The 19,781-nt window shown below is 38.6% G+C and overlaps 1 protein-coding gene across 6 annotated transcripts in view; it reads right to left on the bottom strand.

The window, feature by feature from the left end:
* The window catches only part of PPP4R4 (protein phosphatase 4 regulatory subunit 4), a 63,479-nt gene extending 51,537 nt beyond the window's left edge, over window positions 1–11,942 (bottom strand). For 4 of the 6 annotated variants that reach the window (XM_052693627.1, XM_052693629.1, XM_052693628.1 and 1 more), the window contains exons 1-2: window positions 11,489–11,941; window positions 10,892–10,965 (exon numbers count right to left, since the gene is read on the bottom strand). In XM_052693627.1, coding sequence (XP_052549587.1) covers window positions 10,892–10,965; window positions 11,489–11,605 — 191 coding nt within the window. In that variant the 5' untranslated portion in view covers window positions 11,606–11,941. Of the gene's footprint in view, window positions 1–10,891; window positions 10,966–11,488 lie in introns of all 6 variants that reach the window. The other 2 variants (XR_008209093.1, XM_052693632.1) reach the window with 1 other exon arrangement.
* Between the last annotated feature and the right edge of the window lie 7,839 nt (window positions 11,943–19,781).

Raw genomic sequence — 19,781 nt, 5'->3', positions numbered from 1 at the left:
GCCACCAGGGATGGGCATCCACAGCTTCTCTGGGCAGCAGTGCCAGTGCCTCACCACCCTATGAGTAAAAAACTTCCTCCTAAGATCTAATCTAAATGTCCTCTCTTTTAGTTTAGAACCATTTCTCCTTGTTCTAACACCATCAGATGATGTAAGTTAGTCTCCCTCCTGTTTATTTTCCATGCCGGTATGCATCTGATCTTTTGTAACAAACTCACTGCACAAGTAATTTATCCGCATATAATACAACAGGCACATAAGGTTCAGAATTTATAAGCAACCCTTAAAATGCACCTGCAATTGGCTTTACATAGTAATTAAAATAAGAGGAAATATACATCCTCTTGGGTTAATAACTATACTAAATGAGCAGGTTAATTTGTAGTTATTGCTCTCCTCCTCAACAGTTTAGTGGTTTGCACTTGATGCAGTTGTAAAAGGCAAGAGTAAAAAATAAATCTTGACCTGAAAAATATATTCTAAACAATGTCTAGCTCCCAAAATGGCAGAAAAATAGGTACTCTCTTCTTGAACTTTTAAATGAAATTACATAAAGGAGATTAACTGTAACAGAAGCATTTTGGTGCAAACAGCAGTGAGGCAATGACTCATGTTTTGCTATTTAATATGGACATAAATCCTCCTCCTCAAAAAGCTCAGTTACAATTTCAGCAGTGAAAACTGTATCTTTTCTGCTTCTCCCTCTAGAGCCAGCATTTTTTTTTTTTTTTTTTTTTTTATCTTCAGGCCTGCAAAATAGCATAAGTAATATTACCATATGTAGACATGTATACTAAAGCAAAAGCTCTTCACATTTCTCTTCTACATATAGTTATTCTATCAGAGACAATACAATTCATACTCAGAGCAAAAACATGGTTAGGCTTTTTTTTAAGTATTTATTTATTGTCCCTAACCTAGCTTTTCCAATGTAATTTAAAAATACCGATGTCTTAAATTTGAGTAGTTTCATATCCATTTGATATGTGAGGAAACTGTAACGTAGATATCACCCTGCACTTTCATAAGAGTATATCCTACTTTGGAAAGTCACCCCACAAGCTGGTCAGCTGTACTTCTCATGCAGTACAAGCCAACAGTAAAGCACCCCATTCTGGGGACATGACTCCTTGCAAGCAAAATGTAGCGGTTTTACTGAGTGCAACGAGACTCCTACTTTGCAGCTCTGTGTCAGTGGAGTTATCAACACTCTGACCCAGCTTGAATCCAACTTCTTGCTCCTATCCAACTGCTAAAGCGAGCAGTTATATGGCAGCTTTGAAGGATTACCACTTTATCTCAGAATAAATAGATGGCTCCAGTGTTGTCTTCATTGTTCAGCAAGAGTTTTCTGAAGGTAGGAGAGAAAGGAGGGCAGAACTGATACCTACCAAAATTAATTCACTGTTTTTACTTCAAGCTGTGGATTCAAACCTCCAAGGATTTCTGCTCATGCTCTTCTCATGCCCCTGAACTGCCACAGAAAATCCTGTATTGATCCATTTGCAAAGCCAGAAGAATTCTCTTAAACTGGATGATCATTGAAAAAAGGATAAGGACAAGCAGGATGGATAAACAACTTTTTTCCTCATTAGGAACACGTAAGACTGTGCTCTTTGATGTTGCGATCTTTCATTACACGTTATTACTACTCATTGGTGCTGGGAACATTTATTTACATAAGCTTAAGGAATATGTACATTTTTTAAAAACATCTCATGTGCCACAAATACTTTCCTAATCCCTCTAACTAACTAAAGTCCATAAGAGCAATACCCCTAGTTTTTGCAGTCAGCCTGGATTCACACACATGTAACACTATCATGTTGCAGTTCTATTCCTATCAGTTAATTTATCCCAGCTGACACAAAGACTGAATGTAAGTTTTTTATGCTATAGTAAAGCAATGGAAAAATATAAACAAAACAGAAATTACAGAGAAGACTATTGGGTCTAAAGATCACACTTAACCATGATTTTTGTAAACAAAAAATGTGTAATTTGGAAGATATACAATGACTGAGAAATACTGTTTGTCCATAGGATGTGTTACTAAAGTGGCAAGTATCTAAAAATCCTTTAGTGCATACCGGGTGAATGGGTAAAATATTTTCAACAGCAGTCAACAGGTTCAAGAAAGCACAGCAATTCCAATCAGTCCTGCTGGGAATTGACACAAGTGACAAGGAATGACTCAGCTCATCTGCACATTACAGTTGTACACATTCACAGAACCTACAGCCACACGACAGCACTGAACAAAGAAAGCTGCTCCTGAAATAACCACTATCAAGATACTGGGGAACATACCCACAGCTTGATTGCTTTGTTCCTTAACATTAAACCCTGCAAAAAGTAGTATACAGAAATATTGATTTGAATGCAAAAGAAACAAAAAATGTAGAATTTAAATACAAATACCTGTATCATCAAGAGTCCATTCAAACAGTAAGATGGATATGAAATATCTGGTACCTTGTCCTGCTCATATAAAAGTATCAGCCCAAAGCAATAAGGCCTGGTCTCAGATAGACATTTCTAAGAGATCTAGCAGAAGTTTCCAAATGGTTCTTTTTCTCTTTTCTCATTCTGTTTTATTATGACTCAAAGCAGAAAGCCGTCTTTCTTCCATTGACAGTGGCAACCATCTGGTAGCAGTGGGGAGTGCATGTTCAATAGGAAATACTATTTCAAGAAGTGCCTCCATGAACCAGCAAGGTTAGGGAGTGAGGAGCAACTTTAGAAACTGCAGTGAATGTGATAGCTATGCAAAACTAGTTTGAGCAGATTGACGGACAGAGTTTGCAGCGCTCTTATTTCCAAAGAGTGTGAAGGATACTGGTATTGTTCAGCCTGCCAAGACCTGTACACAAGCTGATCTTGGAAGATATTTATACAAGGTGAAAGAAAACAAGGCAAAAGAATGCCCATGATGTTAACTTTCACAGCATAAATATCATCATCACATTCCAGTGAAATAATTCTTGGTACTTATGAATCACTAGCCTATCTTTAAAAACTTTTCCTTGAGCATTGGCTTTGGCTAAAGATGCAAGTTCCAGCACAGCACAGGGCCATTCAGTTTCAGAATCTGAAGGAACCTTCATATTAAGGCACAGAATCATGTAATTGTATATCATTTAGACAGCTGATTCTTCAGCCATTATGTTCTATTCCAGACTTTGTCAATACTGTAGAAATTGTTTCCAATTTTCTCTTCAATTTGCACTCAAGACCTAAAGAGAAGTAGCCTTGAACAAAAAGTTGCCTCTTCAAAATAAAACAACACATCCCTTCCCAAAGCATTAGAAATTCTATATGATAACAGGAGATTTCCTTGAATTCCTCAGTCTCAAGAACTATCTACATTCCCATCATGCTTATTCCAGTGCGAAAATCTCTGCTTAAATGATGAAATAATCCTGGTTTATCTTTTGAAAAATAAAGCTTCAGGCTCTGAGGCTTGATAGAGTCAGTATAACCTTAGCACACTATTGACACCTCAACCAGCAGCTGGTGGAACAAAGACAAAACTCTAAAAATAGCTAAAAATAGTTACACAAGTATACCCCAGATAGCAGGATTAATTTTAAATCTTTATGGAACTATTTCTTTTTACATTCCAAATTATTCCTGTCACAGCATATCAACTGAGGCACAGATTCAAGCCTGCAGTCCTAGTTCCTGAAGCCCTGAAATTACAACCAGAATTTCACCCCAGTAAAGCAAGCTCCCCTTCACAAACTATGGAAATGTGAACCAATGCATAATGGAGCTTTTATCCACCTTAGTTTGTGGAAATTAGAGAGCATCTCCAAGAGCTATGAATTTAAAAACAGATGAAGCAATATATCAGCACCAAGTATCATTACTCAAAAGAGTCTAAAAGTACTTACACAAAAGACAAGCATTTGTCAAGTCCCAGCCCCCTGTCACTAACAGCGCATGCTACTATTTTGATACTCTCAAAACTGAAATGTACTAGTCTTAGGAAGAATTGCTGGACAACTGCTAAATGCTGCCAGCAGAAACTGAAGCTGAGTCAGAGCACAGGGCTACAGAAGCATCACACCATAGCACGCAGAGGGCTCTCAAGCCTAAAGTCCTCAAAACAACAGAAGATGGCAATAAAATCTCCTAGTTACTAGTGCCAGTCACTGTCATATTACAGTCATCACACTATGGGGCACCATCTTGTGAAAATGTTCTCAGACTTACATAAATGAATAGATTGACCTACTCTTTCAGGAGCCTGCAATTTGTGTACACAAAACACTTTTTCACCCATCTGCATCCTCCTGCCATTTCTACTGGATGCATCATCAGGTTCTGAAAAACTTGTGCAATGCTATTACCCATTGCCAAATCAGGCAAAGGATACAAAAATAAATGTGTAATGTTGAGCAAGCATAAGGACAAAGGCTCCTTACAAGTACACAGTGTTGTTATGAACAGTTGAAGCTTTCTAAGAAAGGTAACACAAAGGAGAATTGTTACACTTGCACATTAATTGTGCCATTTCAAAATGAATTGTGCAGCTGTTATAAAGTTATTTATTAAGTGATCATGCTTATCTAAACAAAAAAAAAGCAAACTTAGTCTCCTGCTGAGTAACATGTTATTCCTGCACGGCGTTCCTCATGTAGAAACAAAGAAGTACTGTAAATACATTCTTGGATATTCCATATCTTCTCTAGGGGAGAACAGTAAGGTTTTCTGAGGTCAATAGAACAGTTTTTAGATGTTGAAAAACCCCACCATTCTTTCGACTGTTTTTACTATGAAAAACCACAAATGCACGCTAAGTTCTTCCTTATTATGTTGTGCCTGCCCAAAGATGCTCTGAAACAAACTGAATTAGCACCTCCAAAGGAGAATGCATCAACGTATAAGGAAGGGCTACCACTGCCCCAGCACATCACCTGAAAACTTCTGGAAGTCCAACTTAATGCCAAAGAGCTTATTAAACACTCTGCAGCTGATACGCTCTACTCTCCAATCTTTTCAATTTGTACGGAAGTCCAAAGACTTTTGAGTGTAAATTTGAGATTAGCACAACCTAATTTAAATCTGCTCTGCTATTGATGGGAAAGTGATCTGTCAGCTCTGACTTGCTCTCCACTCACGCTCCCCCTCCTACTAGCTTGAATAGTTGTGCAGTTGCACATTTTTTTTGGAAGTGAGTACCTGAAAAATTTGTTACCATGACTGTCAGTTCATTAATCAGACTGAGACTGCATGGCTGCAATCCCATTATGCTAGAACACACAAAGCACTGAAACACCTGGTCATGCAAGGAAAGGAAAGAACTGCTCTGTCTGATACAGCAAGAGCTTCATTCAGCTTGATGTTGAAACTATACCAGAAAACCTCAGCTTCATGCACATCATAAGCCAGCCAAGTCTAATTGTGCCCAAAGCCATTTTACCCATTCCAGAGTCCTGTTCCCATGCTGCTACCCATTTCTCTCATGCTGTCACAGGTCTTTTCTCAGGTGATCTATTTTCAAACTAACCATTATTTTAACCATTACTCCCAGGTTAAACAGGGCCCTGAGCAGTCTGGTGGCAATCAGCCCATGGCAGGGCAGTTGGAACTTGGTGATCTTTAAGGTCCCTTCCAACCTAAGCCATTCAATGATTCTATGATTATTTTCATGGTTTGGCTCAGACCAATTCCCCAGTGTGCCTGTCAGGCAGAGCACAAAGCCTGGAACAGTGAAACAACTGGCACTGCCATCTTCCTGAGAGAAGCAAGAAAATTGAAATGGAGACTTTTCTCTCTCCATTGTGTTCTGAGGTTTCTCAGAGCGTTATATTAAGCTATGCTATGTACATTTACCATTGGTTCCTCAGATGTCATTTCAAATCAGCAAATATGACCAACAAAAGTATTTTCATGAGTCTAAATTTTAATAAAAACATGTGACTTTGTATTGTTTCAGAAAAACACAGGTATACCTTTCACTTTGAGGAAGCAAAAATATCTATTTCATATACATGTATGTGTAACAGCGTCAAGGTCAATCAATTTATCCACCCAATTAAGTGAGTGCAATTTTTACATAATATAAATTGTAATTAAAAACAGACATTATTATCTTGGGCATATATAATAAATAAAGACTATATTTGTTTATATTTATATAATCAGTAAAGACTGAAGTAGTATTTTTTATGACAGCATTTACAGCTTAAAGATCTAGCTGGAAGTATTATTTTCTAACACATTTGATGTGACAGCTGGATCCTTCGGCATCCTACCTAGGCACCAGGACCATAAATACATAAGATGCATAATCTCTTTATTTTAGATAATGTTTATAATCTGTTACATTACACAGTGTTTAATTCAAAATGTGAGTAGCTTGCATCTATAGAGAAAAAAAAAATCTGAGAAATCAGTATCATAAAGACTGAAAAAAACAATAACAATTCTTGAGGTAGTAGCTGGTGGTTATGATGCTCGCATTTAACAACATATACTGCATAAAGAGACATTCCAAATTTGAGAATACTCTTGCTAATCAAAGAGGGCTACAATAAGGCACACTAATTATTTTTACTGATACATGCTAGGTTTATAAGCACTGGATTCTTTCTAATCTAGAGCTGCCTTCAAAATCCATACTAAATGTTTTGGAGGGGAGATGAGTTGCTTTCTAAACAGACAGAACCACTCCAAAAAACAAAGTACAGCGTGTTCCCAAAAGAGTGAATAATTCAATCTTCCATCTTGATAACTCACTATTACCCTGGTATTTTGAGTACAACAGAAATGTCAAGGCCTGGAAGGTTTAACACTAAGCAGGCACAAATTAACCCAAAGTAACTGAATACAAAATAATACAATGCACAAAAACATTATAAAAACCTCTAAGGAAACCTAACAGAAAATCTTTCAGAAAAAAACAAGCCACTGTACAGACTGTGTTCTAGTAAATATCCCTGTATGCAAACCAGATTTGCATCAGACAAACAATACATACTTTACTATTGACTTTTTGCCACAAAAGGGTTAGTTCCAGTAAGACAACGAAGAGTAAGTACTCCCATTAAACATGAGAAATCATGGAAATAAAGACTGCAGACAAAAGTTGCTGTAAGAACAAAAATTGCTGTCCCCGAGCTGCTTCACTGCTCTTCACTTTCCTGGCAGAGGTTATGATGTCCTGAAGAGTCATGGAGTTAAAGCATTTGGTCATTTCAGCCATAAGTCTTGTCTTAATCTGCTGGTGGCCTTCAATGATAAGCGACCATCTTGTCACAGACACAGATGAGATAAACATTGCTATTCTGCTCTCCTGGTTCTTCTCTAGGGTCAGCAATATCCAAAACACATTCAGAATACAGCTTCTAGGTAATTCCACTTAGACTCACCAGAAAACCCAAGACATTCAGGTTAAGCTCTGAAACCTAAATCCTGGATGCTAAGATGAATCTCCTTGTATGGGGCACCAAAATCCCCAACAACAACCAAAAGAACAAAAAATTCACAAGCTTTCCTGAAAACCAAGTCTAAAGAAGCCCAGTTTCTCAATCGGAATATTAAGGTTAATCGAGATTACAACTGACAGTCTGATTTTCCAGCACATTCCTATTAAGTTAGAACTTGATCAGTTTAATTAAAGAATACTATCTAATTAAAATTGAGTACTCTGATCAGTCTAAAGCTACCATTCACCCATGCTTCCATCATATTGAAGAGACTCTGGCCACTGAGGGAGCTACTGAGCCTTTCATTTTGCTTGCACAACTGTCTCTGAACAGTTCTGATGAGCCAAATCAAGGAGCTCATTTGATAAAGACTATTCTGACTAAAAACCATCAGCTCCAGCTTGATCATCTTATCAACCTACCTCATTACACAGGTACCTGAAGATGAAAACTAAAGTAGCAGAAAAGAAAGCCACTCACATTCCAAAAAGAAAATATATATTATATAATTTAATATTATGTATAACAAACTTGTTAGAATAATCAGAACTGCAATTAGTAACTTAGAATACAAAACCAAACTATAGTATGCAACAACAGAAAGCCAATTAAAATGAAACCATGTGCCTTTGAAAATGATGTTTCAATCAGCATTAATATGTCAGTGTATTCATAGTGTTGTAAATGCATGTATAGACATGTATTGGCAACAATGCCCATGGCAGGGAGGTTGGAACTAGATGGTCTTTAAGGTCCCCTCCAATCTAAGCCATTCTATAATTTATATACCTAGAAAACAATGAACAGAAATCAATAAAGTATATGACAAGACATTGTGGCTAGAGACTGATAGATGACATTTAGAAATGAAAGAAAGATTATGAGATGGATATGAATATGTGCTGCACAGGCAAAACAAATAGCTTTATAAAGCTTTATAAAGAATGACACTAATAAGTAAAAGAGCACGCCAGAAACTTTGTAGTATTACTGCCAAATGAGAAGTAACACAAGAAATGAAAAAAGAATGAATTAATGAGACTGGTAGGAGAGCTGAGAAAGAAATCTCATATATACAGTAGCAAGAACCAGACAGACACGTGTAAGAAAAAAAAAGAAGAAGAAAAAAAAAGAAACATGTACATGCTATTCAGGTACTAAAAACCTCAGAGAGCAAAAAACTGTAATTCTCTCCAAATAGGATGTCAATGCATTCGTTTTCAGACTACGCTGTTCAGGTTTTGGAAGCAGAAATCTAGAGGGGGTGTTGTGGGGAAGGAGTTTCTACTAAAAAACACAACAGCTCTGCATATAATCAGACCAGAGGATCTGAGTTTCAGGGTGGTGAGAAGAGGGTGGAGGTGGGTTCTGGAGGGAAAGAAGGCCAGAAAATGAGAAGAAAGTGACTGATATTTGCTTGTTTGTTTAGAATGAAAGCCATTAAAAAATGAGGGCTCTTTTTGTATTTGCACTGAAATTAATTACTAAACGTCATCTTTGTTGGATCATACAGAGGCTTCACTCAGTATTACTCAGCTCCATTGTGCTGAATGTGTACAAGCAACACTACTTTAAATATACCCCCCTTAGTAAACTAAAATTTCTATCTAGAAGACTCAAGTTATGTATATAAATGACAATATAAAAACCAATGTGACACAATGTTAAGTATTTCAATACTACTTGTAGGTACCAAAGGTAAGATACATACTTTTTATTACTGCTCTTGCTTTTTTATTATTATTGTTATTATTATTAAATGAAGGGACAACCTGAAGGAAGTCAAATAATGCATCAGCGTGAGAAAACGAGGCATGAAAAGTCCAAGTTGACATCATTGTCCAACAGGAACAGGCAGGGATACTGTGTTATAATAGATGAAAAACAGCAGACAAGCCAAAAATATATACCTCTGTGCATTACATAAAAGATACCATTTGTGTTACAAGCAGCTTTTCAACTCTGCTTACATCTTACTTGGTGCAAGGAAAGCAGTACAGAGCAAAAACTTCCCCTGGATGAGTGTCTTAACATACCTGGACAATCACAGCAAGTGATTGCTTTACAGAAAGCTTACCAAGCAGAGATGAAGCCACCTTTCAGTACAAATGCCTATGAAGAGGCAAACAATGAAAATTTCAGCACAAGGAAATGAATGTTATGTTCCCAGAACAGCTGTTGATGTAGAGAGAAAGCAGATGAATATACCAAGAGAAGTTCAAGGCCAAGTTCAAAAGTAATTAGTAACATGAAAGATATGATGTAGAACCTTTCACCCTTTAACCAGGCAACGATCCAGTAACGACATACTGCTTGAAACATCATTTTTATTGAGAAAAGAGCAAAAAAAAAGAACAAAGAAATCTGTGGCTACAGGGAGGGGACTTGATAAAGGGAATGGGAGAAAGCCAGCCCTGCTGATTGCTGTGAGGTACAAAATGAAATTGATGTGATTTTCTCCAGTGATACGCAGAGCATGCAAAATGTTTTCTCCAATCTGCCCCAGAGTCAACAGATTGCTTTCAGATTATTTTGATTACAGGAACTATTTCCAATACAAAAGTTTCTAAATCAGTATTTAATAAAGCTTAGCATCAAAAGAAACTCACTACTAAGAGTAATAGCAGCGGACAAAAATGCTTACCTAAATAAACTGCCACACATCACAGAAAGGGAAAACTAAAGCATCAGGGTTATATACTATAAACACTGAGGGCAGTGATAGCCCAGAAGAGCACTTAGAACAGCAGAATAAGCAAACTGAGAGGGAGCTGCAGCTGGTTCTCCAATTACCATGTATTGTGTAAAAACAAATACTCAAATCAAAATCCATGAGAACATTTGTAATCTCAAAGATGGCATGCAATTGCTGAAAGTGATCTATATTTTAGAATATCAGCATTTAAGTTGTCCAGTAATTGCAAGTAAAATTCTTTCAAGAACATGAACAGGGAGGTACAATGAAAAGCCACAGGGAAGCATTAACAGAGCATCTTCCACAGTATTGCATAAGGACTACAAAACTAATCCCTCAGGTTTTCTCTTCAGAAAGCCCAGATGTATTCAAGCAGCTCTGTTATCAGCTTGTGTAACCACTCATGCTTCAGAGTGAACATGAAGGCATTGAATAAAGGGCATTACTAATGTTAACACTCAAGGTTCTTGCAAAACCATCTGCTGGGGAAAAGAAGATTAAGTACAACTCAACGTTGACGAGGGCCATATTAGAAACTCAAATGTTGGCACATCTGCAAAGGCATCAGAGGCTTTGCAACTTAAAAAAATACTACCACAGTACCTATCTTTACCTTACTTAGACATCCAATATAGCAGAAGGTAAAAGCCAACAACTACTGTGAGACAGAAAACAAAGAGAGTGAAGAGTAACAGCACTAAAAAAGCTATATGTAAACACAGAGGTAAGTAACGTTTCACAGTAAAGCTGTAGGAAATACCTGAGCAGGTAAAGAGCCCTTTCAATGTCATTGAGTTCTTCATCAACTGTCAATCGTTCTATTTCTTCTGGCGTCTATCAAGTATGAGATAGAAATTATGAGTTCACAATGCCTTCCCATTGCCTTATTTTAATCTTCTTTCACCCATCCCCTCCTCCCCACACGCAGGGATGCTCCAAGAGTGATCTGAATGTCCCTGAGCCAACATCTCACATTCAGTCCCATCGATTCCTCACTGGGGGAAAGAGGAGCAAGAATTGAAGCATAGCCCCACGTCAGACAATACCACTATTCATCACTTGAAAGAAAGTATAAATCAGTCACATGTACATTAACCTAAAAGCCAAAGTAAGTCTGGTTTTGGTCTTTTGTTGGTTTTCTTTTTTTTTTTTTTTTTTTCTTTTTCGGCTTAGCAGTCTCATGACGAAAATATTAGAAACGTAGAGTTCCATACGTCTCACTCCAAAATGACCGAAAACAATCTCTGATACCCCCGGTGCTGTAAAACAGACCGCCTATCCGCACAGCTGCCCACAAACACAACCGGCAACAATCTCACACGGACTGCAAAGCACCGTTCTATTTCCGAGCACATACCTTCAGACTCCTGCGCACCGGCCGCTCTATAATAGTTAGTTCCTGCAGGTCTTCTATGTACCCGAACAGATTGCTCTGCCCAAAATCCATGTCGCTGGAGCACGGTAAGGGGCGCATGGACTCACAGCAGCCCCCGGCAGCCGCCGCTCAGCCCGCGGCTCACATCGCACTGCCGGCACCGCGCAACGCCCCCTCCGTGCCTACCGCCACCGGGAGCCCGGCACACTGCGGCACGACTCCGCTGAGCTCCCACCGCCAAACTTTGTGCGGCCGCTTCCCCGGCCGGGCAGAGAGCGGGATGTGCCCCTCCCGGTACCCCGCAGGTGGGGGTGTTACGAGCCAACTTTCCCCTTCTCGCCGCTCAGTGCCGGGCCGCGGGTCCCACCGCTCGCCGCCGGGGCACGGAGCGGAGCAGCCTCGGAGCGCAGCCCGGGTGCCGCCCCCCCGCCCCGGAGGGAGGGACGGTCGCCGTGGCGCAGTGACGCTGCCCGCCTCCGTCCCGCTCCGGCAGCACAGCCCCCGAGGCGGACGCGCCGCACAGCGCAGCAGGCAGCGCGGGGGCGAGAGCTGCGGACCGGGCCGGGGCAGCCCCGCGCGCTGGCAGCCTCCGCAGCGGGGCCGCCCCAGCAGCACGAGCCGGTCGCCGGGGCAACGCGGCGCTACAGCGGCCTCCGCGGGGCAGAAGGGCTGCGAGCGCGGCGAGATCCGAACACGGAGGGGGGGTCCGCCCCCTCGCGGCCCCTCAGCCCGCGTTCTCCCGGCACGGCTGTGGCCACGCAGACCTTTCTCCGGGTGTTTCTGACTCATCGGTGCCGTCCGAAGCAGCTCCTTCCCCCCCGGCCCGGTGCTTTGTAGCACCTCAGCCGTACCCTCGCCCTATTCCCCAAACTATTTCGAAGCAAACATAGAATGAAGCTGGAAACGTTGAGAATTTAGTGAAAAGCCCAAAGCAGGTTCGTCGGCCGATTAATGCTTTCAAACTCATTTTCAATTAATAAGCAAGAGAACCGACAAACATGGCAGTGATTTTTGATCCTCCAGCGATGACATCACTCATGCTTTTCCTAACCTCACGTTCTTCCTTCTTACTGCCCTTTACCTCCCCTCTGGCACGGGGACTCTTTCTGAGGCACCTACTTGAACCTTGGCAGCTGTAGGATTTATTCTGCCTCACAGGGTACACTGGACATACGAGGAGAGTGTTTAAAAAATGAAAGAGCCAATTTTTAAAGCCAATTTTTGCCCTTTTAAGGATGGCCAAATAACAAGGAAAATGCTCCCTTTTTGAAGAATTCAGTATGACAGCACCTTTGGGAGTGGACAGAAGTCCACAACAGCACCCAGCATGCAAGTAGCCAAGGAGTTCTCTGGGCTTCAGCACAGTGGCAATTATCGCAGTGAAAACAATCAGAATAAATAAATAAAACAACATATCTGTAAATATTCTATAAGAGCTTATTTGAGAGCTTAGCAACATTTCACTGCTGCTGTGATACATGTGTATGACTCAGTAAGTTCGGTTGGAAAATGTAATTCCAGAGATTGCTAATGCTATAAAGCCTATTGTTGAGAATTTGATCAACTTTCATTTTATAATCAGTATCTCAGCTTTTATTTAGTAAGAAATGAACACAGTGTGTTGTCTGTGTACTGTATAGGTCAAACCCCGCACTCATTTAAATCACTGGAAAGGTAAAATTAAAAAAAAAAAAAAAAAAAAAATCTCCGTTATTTCAAAATAATAACACCAAAACTGCCAGCAGAAAAAAAAAAAAAAAAAAAAAAAAAAAAAAAAAAAAAAAAGAAAAAACAAACCTAATCCAAAGTACAAATGAATACTTAATGTTCTGTTATGTAATAGAAAGCCCAAACAGTCCATGGTTTCAAGAATGGTGATGAAATACAGTGAAACATTGTTTTAAAAATCTCCTTTGCAATAGGGAAATTTGTAAATAGATTTGTAAATAGGGAAAGTGACCAGACAGCAAATTGAAAATTTATAACTGAATTTATTTCAAAGCAGTCAACTAACTACCTCCAGGAGATGGAAAATAACAAATATATATATATAAAAGAAGAAGACTTTCATAAAATGTTCTCAAATTCAGAGTCCTGGCTCAGGAGATATCCAGCATCTTCAAATCTTAATCAAGAAAATTCTTTTATAAGCTCTTTCACACCTCATTTCTGGTTATTCCATCTTGCAAATGGCTCTCATGAATCTTGAAGGTCTTAAGAGACCAAAGAAGTTTCCTTTTGTGTTCTTTAAGGCAGAAACTTACTGCAGTTTTCAAGTCAGATATTGGAAAAGTCAGTCTTAAAGAATGAAGTATGTTAAGATTTACAACTAGGATGGTTTTTCATATTTCATTTTATATTAATTTTACAAGCCACAAAATAACAGGCTGTTGTTATATCTATCTCTATCTATCTATCTATCTATCTAGAGAAGATGCAGACAACTCCCTTAATGCCTTTAAAAGTCAGTGCTTATGATTCAGCCCAGGCCACGCTGTGCAGACACGACTCCGGTAAATTTTGAAGTCAGTATGTATGTGAAATATTTTTGTAGTAGAATTTTATAGCATCTTGAAAATGCAAAAAGCAGAAGAAAACTGCAAGAAGTTTCTTGTTAATTAAATACCAGTCCAGAAGGAGCATCACAGGAGGAATTAAGTTGCCTGAATTCAATACAAACTTACTCCCTTTTGACGCACACATCTGCCAGACAGAAAGAAAAAAATGCACATTTTGTTCCAAAACCACATATATATAAGTTAATCCCCCCAGCAGTAAATCTACTCTTTCCCAACGGTCTGTCATCCTCATTTGTGATGAAAGTCACATGACTTCCCTTACACTGTTGTTACTTTCAGCACTCCACTTTTCCACTACTCTCTTCTTGCAAATAAAGCTCTACTTTCAGCTTCATTTTCAACCTTGTCACAGCTATTACAATGGTGTGAAGAGCTACTTCATAGTGCCTTTGTGAAATTCAGAGTGAACTAGAACCCTCATTTTAACATAGGAGCTGTGTAATCTTGTGAAAGTCAAAACAGAGCTGATTTTAAATAATCCTTCAGTGATGGAGAAAATTGCAGAGCACCTGGGAAAATGATATGCACACCTAGTGGAAGGAGAAAAACAGTGTTATTCACAAGTTCTAAAGAAACAAACTATGAATGCAGTATGCATCACAAATGAAAAAAATACAAGATGGAGAGGAGGACTTTGCTATCAGTATGCTCAGCCCATGGACTCTGGGTGAAGGGATTTGCCGTGTAGCACAGATGCACAGTTCTTTGCTGCCTACCATCAGGTGCTTTCTAGAAATGGCTTTCAAAGGGCTGTGATTCTTTGATCTGCTTGTTATGCCTTCCCAAGAATTAACCTGTAAACTGAATTATTCACAGAGAAATTGAAAATTAGGAAGTCTCAATGTGTATTGCAATGTCTGAGTCAGCTGGAATATAAAATAACTGGTTTGGAGGGTGCAGAAGGACATGCCAGTAAATGCTTTCAGACACTGCGAACACTCCAGATTTTTTTTTTTTTGGCTTAATGTTTTGGGTTTTTTCTTTACATATTTCTAATTTACACTATGCTTTTAGCTGAATACTTCCTTTTGAAATGAAAAATTTCCTTAAAGGTCAAAATTAAATTAAATGTCACTTCCGCTCCCCTTTTCCCCCCCCCCACCCCCCCTTCTTTTTTTTTTCTGTTACTTTAACATTCCAAGAAAATATCAGTGCTCTTTCATGCAGTACACTTTGTAGATTATGCACAATTCTGCTCAGAACTCAGCAGCTAAACTGAGCATGCAGAAGTTTGATTGTCTGTTCACCAGCAACAGGAGACAACCAGAACTGCTTCAGCTGTAGCTCACCATTCCCAAACAAGCAACCTCTGACTGGAATGTTTTGGGGGGTTTTCATTGGTTTATTTTCAGCAAACCCTTCAAAAATGCAGCTTTAACATTTAATCTACTGTCTTGGCCTTGCAAAGAGAGGTTTCCTATTCCATTCTTACTCCAGGTAAGAATGTGAGCACAAACAGCTGTTTATCAGATAACCTCCAAGCCAAGGCAAATCTGTAAGAACATTCATCTAAAAGACCCACACACAAAAATCTGTGTCTGCTTCAGAACAACGCATGGAACATAGCATACAAACCCTCAACAGGAAAAAAAGATATATTATTTAGCATATTTTCCACTTTGTTGCTAAGAAACTGTTGCTTCATTTTCCTATTGCCATTTGCAGAAAAAATCTGATTGTTCATTTGCTAGGTTGGTCAACTCAACAGCTATGTAATTAAAAGGGGTGTAAGAGAAAACACTGGAAAGTACTCATTGTGTTGTCATCACCTGTAAAGCAGCCTCTCCTATCCTCTCCTATAATATAGTGCCTTCCAAATAATAAAAAAAAATAAATGGGTGTACACAGAAAAGATCTTTAAAATTGTTTTTATGTAATGTTTAATGTTTGTAACAGACCAAGCTGCATTCCATCTCTTTCCTTAACAACTAGCAATGTTCTCCTACAGTGCCTAATCTGCTAGCTACTGTCCAAGAACAGTTAATTGCACTTGCACAAAGACAGAATAACAACACAAAATAAAAGACATTTCTCTTTCTTCTCATACTTTACAGGTATTTATAAGATATCTGATGTGAGAGTAGGATCTACTAGCAAATTACTTTATGAAGTTTATTTGTATTTTAAAAAAGAATAGGGTTTTTGTTGTTGTTGTTATTTTGTTTGCCCAGGTTTACTAATTATTCATACACATAAGGCAGAATTTATTTACATTTTAAAAGTAGGAATAATAATGTTAAAAATCTCAATGACATCAGCTCCTCAACAGAGAGTTCTACACAACATTCTATCAGGAATTTTCTCAACCGTTTTTAATGAGCAATGAACTGGAAAACATCTCCAGAAGTATTTGTACACCTTTGGAGTATGTCGTAACATGGATCAAATGATATTGGGCACGGTACAGAGGCTGGAGCTCAGTGTAGCCCCAACACTTCCCCATAGGCAGGAAGGATGCATGTGCGCCAGTTTAGGAGGTGAAGGAGTTTGCTTGCATGGACCTGGTGAAGCCACATCAGTTACCATACCTCAGAGCCAGATGGACACTATTACACTCCTAACAAAGAAAGCCAGTGAGTCTAGCTCCTTGCTATGACAACCATGAACAAGATCTGCCATAAATATGTCAAATCTTATATTAAAACTAACAAGTTTTTGTCTTCGAGTAATCTTTACTCACTGGTTGCCATAGAAACTTCACATTTCCTACCTAAAATTACCGTTGGCCAGTTGACTGAATTTCTTTTTGTGCCAGTGTTGTCCTGTACTTTAATTCATTCATTCTTTCCTGAAAGTCAAAGACTGTATTCACACCTACACAAACCCTAGATTAAACTGAGCACTTAGACATCACCTCTAGAGTAGGTTCTCCATCTACCTCATCACCCTTACAGCCCTCTCTGCATCTGCTGCAGCTTTACTTCATCTTTCCAGAACAACAGTGACCAAAATGATATCTAGTATTACATAGTGAAATATCAGAGAAGTCACACCTTCCGTGAAGAAGGTATTAGTTTAGCAAACATACCACATTGGCAGGTCATAGTTATCTTGTAATCAGTAGATACACAAGGTCCAAAATCATCTAAAACTAATTAACTCCTGCCTTAATAGTCTAAATTCTGAGTATTAGCCTTAGCTGAATGGTGCTGCATTTCACAGTAGTAAAACCATTCCATTATTCTGGTCCTCCAAGTCCGTTCAATCTTTCTAGCAGATAATTTAATTCCCTTCTGTATTAGTAACATTGTGATATCAGCAAATTTAATATTGTATCACAGTTATTAATGAAATAAGATTCATCTGCAAGACTTAAGATTAACTCCTTAAGTAAGCTCCCTACATCTGATAGGTTAATCTATCAATCTACACACCAGTGTGCTCCCTCAAGTGCATTTCATTCCCTCTTTAACTTATTCTTTCCATCTCAAAATTCTGATCTTTTCCTTGTTATTAATCATTTTTCTTACAAAAATATTTTGACTGTGTCCAGATATATTAGATAAACTATATTTTTCTGTCCAGAAAACAATCTATCCTACCTCCTTTCTTCCCTCCCTCAAAAATAAGAGGTCAAGTACAACAGCCTAATTTCGCATTTCCACTTTGTTAAGCAGTACAGAATTTTATTTCATTCCTTATCTTCATTATTTCCTTTATTACTCTTTCCTTCAAAATGCATTCTCAAGTACCTATTGCATCTGACTTTATTTGCAACAACTGCAGATATTTCCCCTCATCTTAAATGAAGACTCCTCTGCTATTCTTTAGTCACTCAGAAAAATCTTAACCTTGATATCTGTACTTGAAAAAGTGTTTTTCTATTGTAACTACTGTCAAATCTGCCAGTGCTCTTAAAACTCATGCCTGGAGATTATCTTCTCCTGTTTCTCTGAGTCCATCAGCTGAAGAAAAAGCACTATGTCTTTGGCAAAGTGTATTCTACACCAAAAATACTTCACGTAAATAAGCAAATGAGCTGCTTATACTCAGAATACTGTAGAAGACAGAAAGAAAAATCCAACATAAAATTCTCCTCCAGTTCACATTCTCTCTCTCAGAGCTATTACTTTTATGGTGCTATGTCTTAATGGATCTTGTCAGTTCTAGAAAGAAATTCTAGAACTTTTAAATATGGAAACAAAGGCCTTGAGTGCAAGAAAACCAAAATTTTACATTCCCACCCCAGGACCCGGGCAACAGCCTCATCTGGCATTCCAGAAAAGACAGAAGATCTGATTCTACAGCCTGCAAATCAAAAGAGACTCCAAGTACTCCACAGGCCAAAGGCTACATTTTTGTCATGCAAAATGTGCCATAAGGTCAGTATCCATATAAATCACAATACGGTGACATTCTTTTATAAGCTGTAGTGGCTAATAAGACCAGCTGTTAAGCAGATACTTATCTCAGCACCTGCTTAATTACTGATCTTCCTGTAAGAGAAAGAGAAAAATTAAAAAATACACTAAGGCAGTACAGATTTGATTACTAACTGAAAACCTACAGCAGTTGCTCAGATGCAGATTCAGCTGTACCTAGCCCTGAATTTGGCTACCATATCACTGATCCCAGAATTAAAGGTACTGGTAGAAGACATCTCTGGCTTGACCTACTCTAGGAGAACTGTTAGGAGTCTTACAAATATAAAAGGGGCATGGTTCATAACTGTTACTAATACTAGCTATTATTTCCAATTAACAATTTCCTGGTATTTATGTAACTGCTGATCTAAAGAAGTCCTAAGATGAAAAGCAGATCTGCAGAAGCTTTGTTTCTCATTGACATTTTAATCAACAGCTCACTCTGCATTGTAAGTAACAGAACTGTATTTACCAACTGTGTAACAGCTAACTTTCCTGCATGAAACAAATGTGCATGTCTTGTAGAGAAACCCTTGTCACTAAATACCAAAGCTGTGTCACTCTGAGGTTGTACTCAGGAAGATTAATGTTACTGTAAAACTAAGCAAACATTTAGTTTCCCCAGTTATGTCTTTTCAAAAGGACTTAGAACCTTAATGCCACTTATACAACAAGTTGATACCATGGTAGTAAGGGGAGTTGCTACCTCTTTTGTAAACAGACCATTCTGAACTTCAGTGCTCATATAAATAGTAATCTGCCTTCTTTCAAACTAGGATTTAGGGACTGTCCCTCTGTCTACAAATAGCACATAGAAATCAGCTTCACCAACAAACAGATTTTTGAGGGAAAAAATCTCAAAAACTCCTGCGCTCTGTAAAGATATATCCATAATTAAATTAAAAGGCATAATTCAACATAGTTTGGCAAGTCATTATTCTGTTAAATCTTTCCTTCAAGACAGAGGTACAAACTCTGAAACTATTTAAGGACAGATAAATTACCAAGTATCCTACTGTCCGCATTTTATCTAACTCTTTATTCAGAAGTCAGCTGCATCTAAATTTGAGAGTAATCAGTTTCTTTTGTTTCTGCAAATTTATTTTTGCTCATATAGAGTAAAATAAAGAGAAATAAAGCAGTAAAACTCTAAACTAGGAAAAATTTAAGTGCTAAGATTGAATCTACACAATCTGGAGAGAAAGATACTTTGAATGAAGAAATGCTTAATAAAGACTGCCGAAACCTCTCATTAAGGTTGGCTGGGAAGCTCCAAAGTTTCTACCAGCTCACTAGCACCAGCAGTCATCAACATCTCCAGTTCACTATACA

Source organism: Tympanuchus pallidicinctus, unplaced genomic scaffold, assembly GCF_026119805.1.
Source record: "Tympanuchus pallidicinctus isolate F22 unplaced genomic scaffold, pur_lepc_1.0 scaffold3, whole genome shotgun sequence".
Classification (NCBI taxonomy): Eukaryota; Metazoa; Chordata; class Aves; order Galliformes; family Phasianidae; genus Tympanuchus; species Tympanuchus pallidicinctus.
The sequence above is the reverse complement of the archived record's forward strand: the minus strand, read 5'-3'. Positions and strand labels throughout refer to the sequence as shown.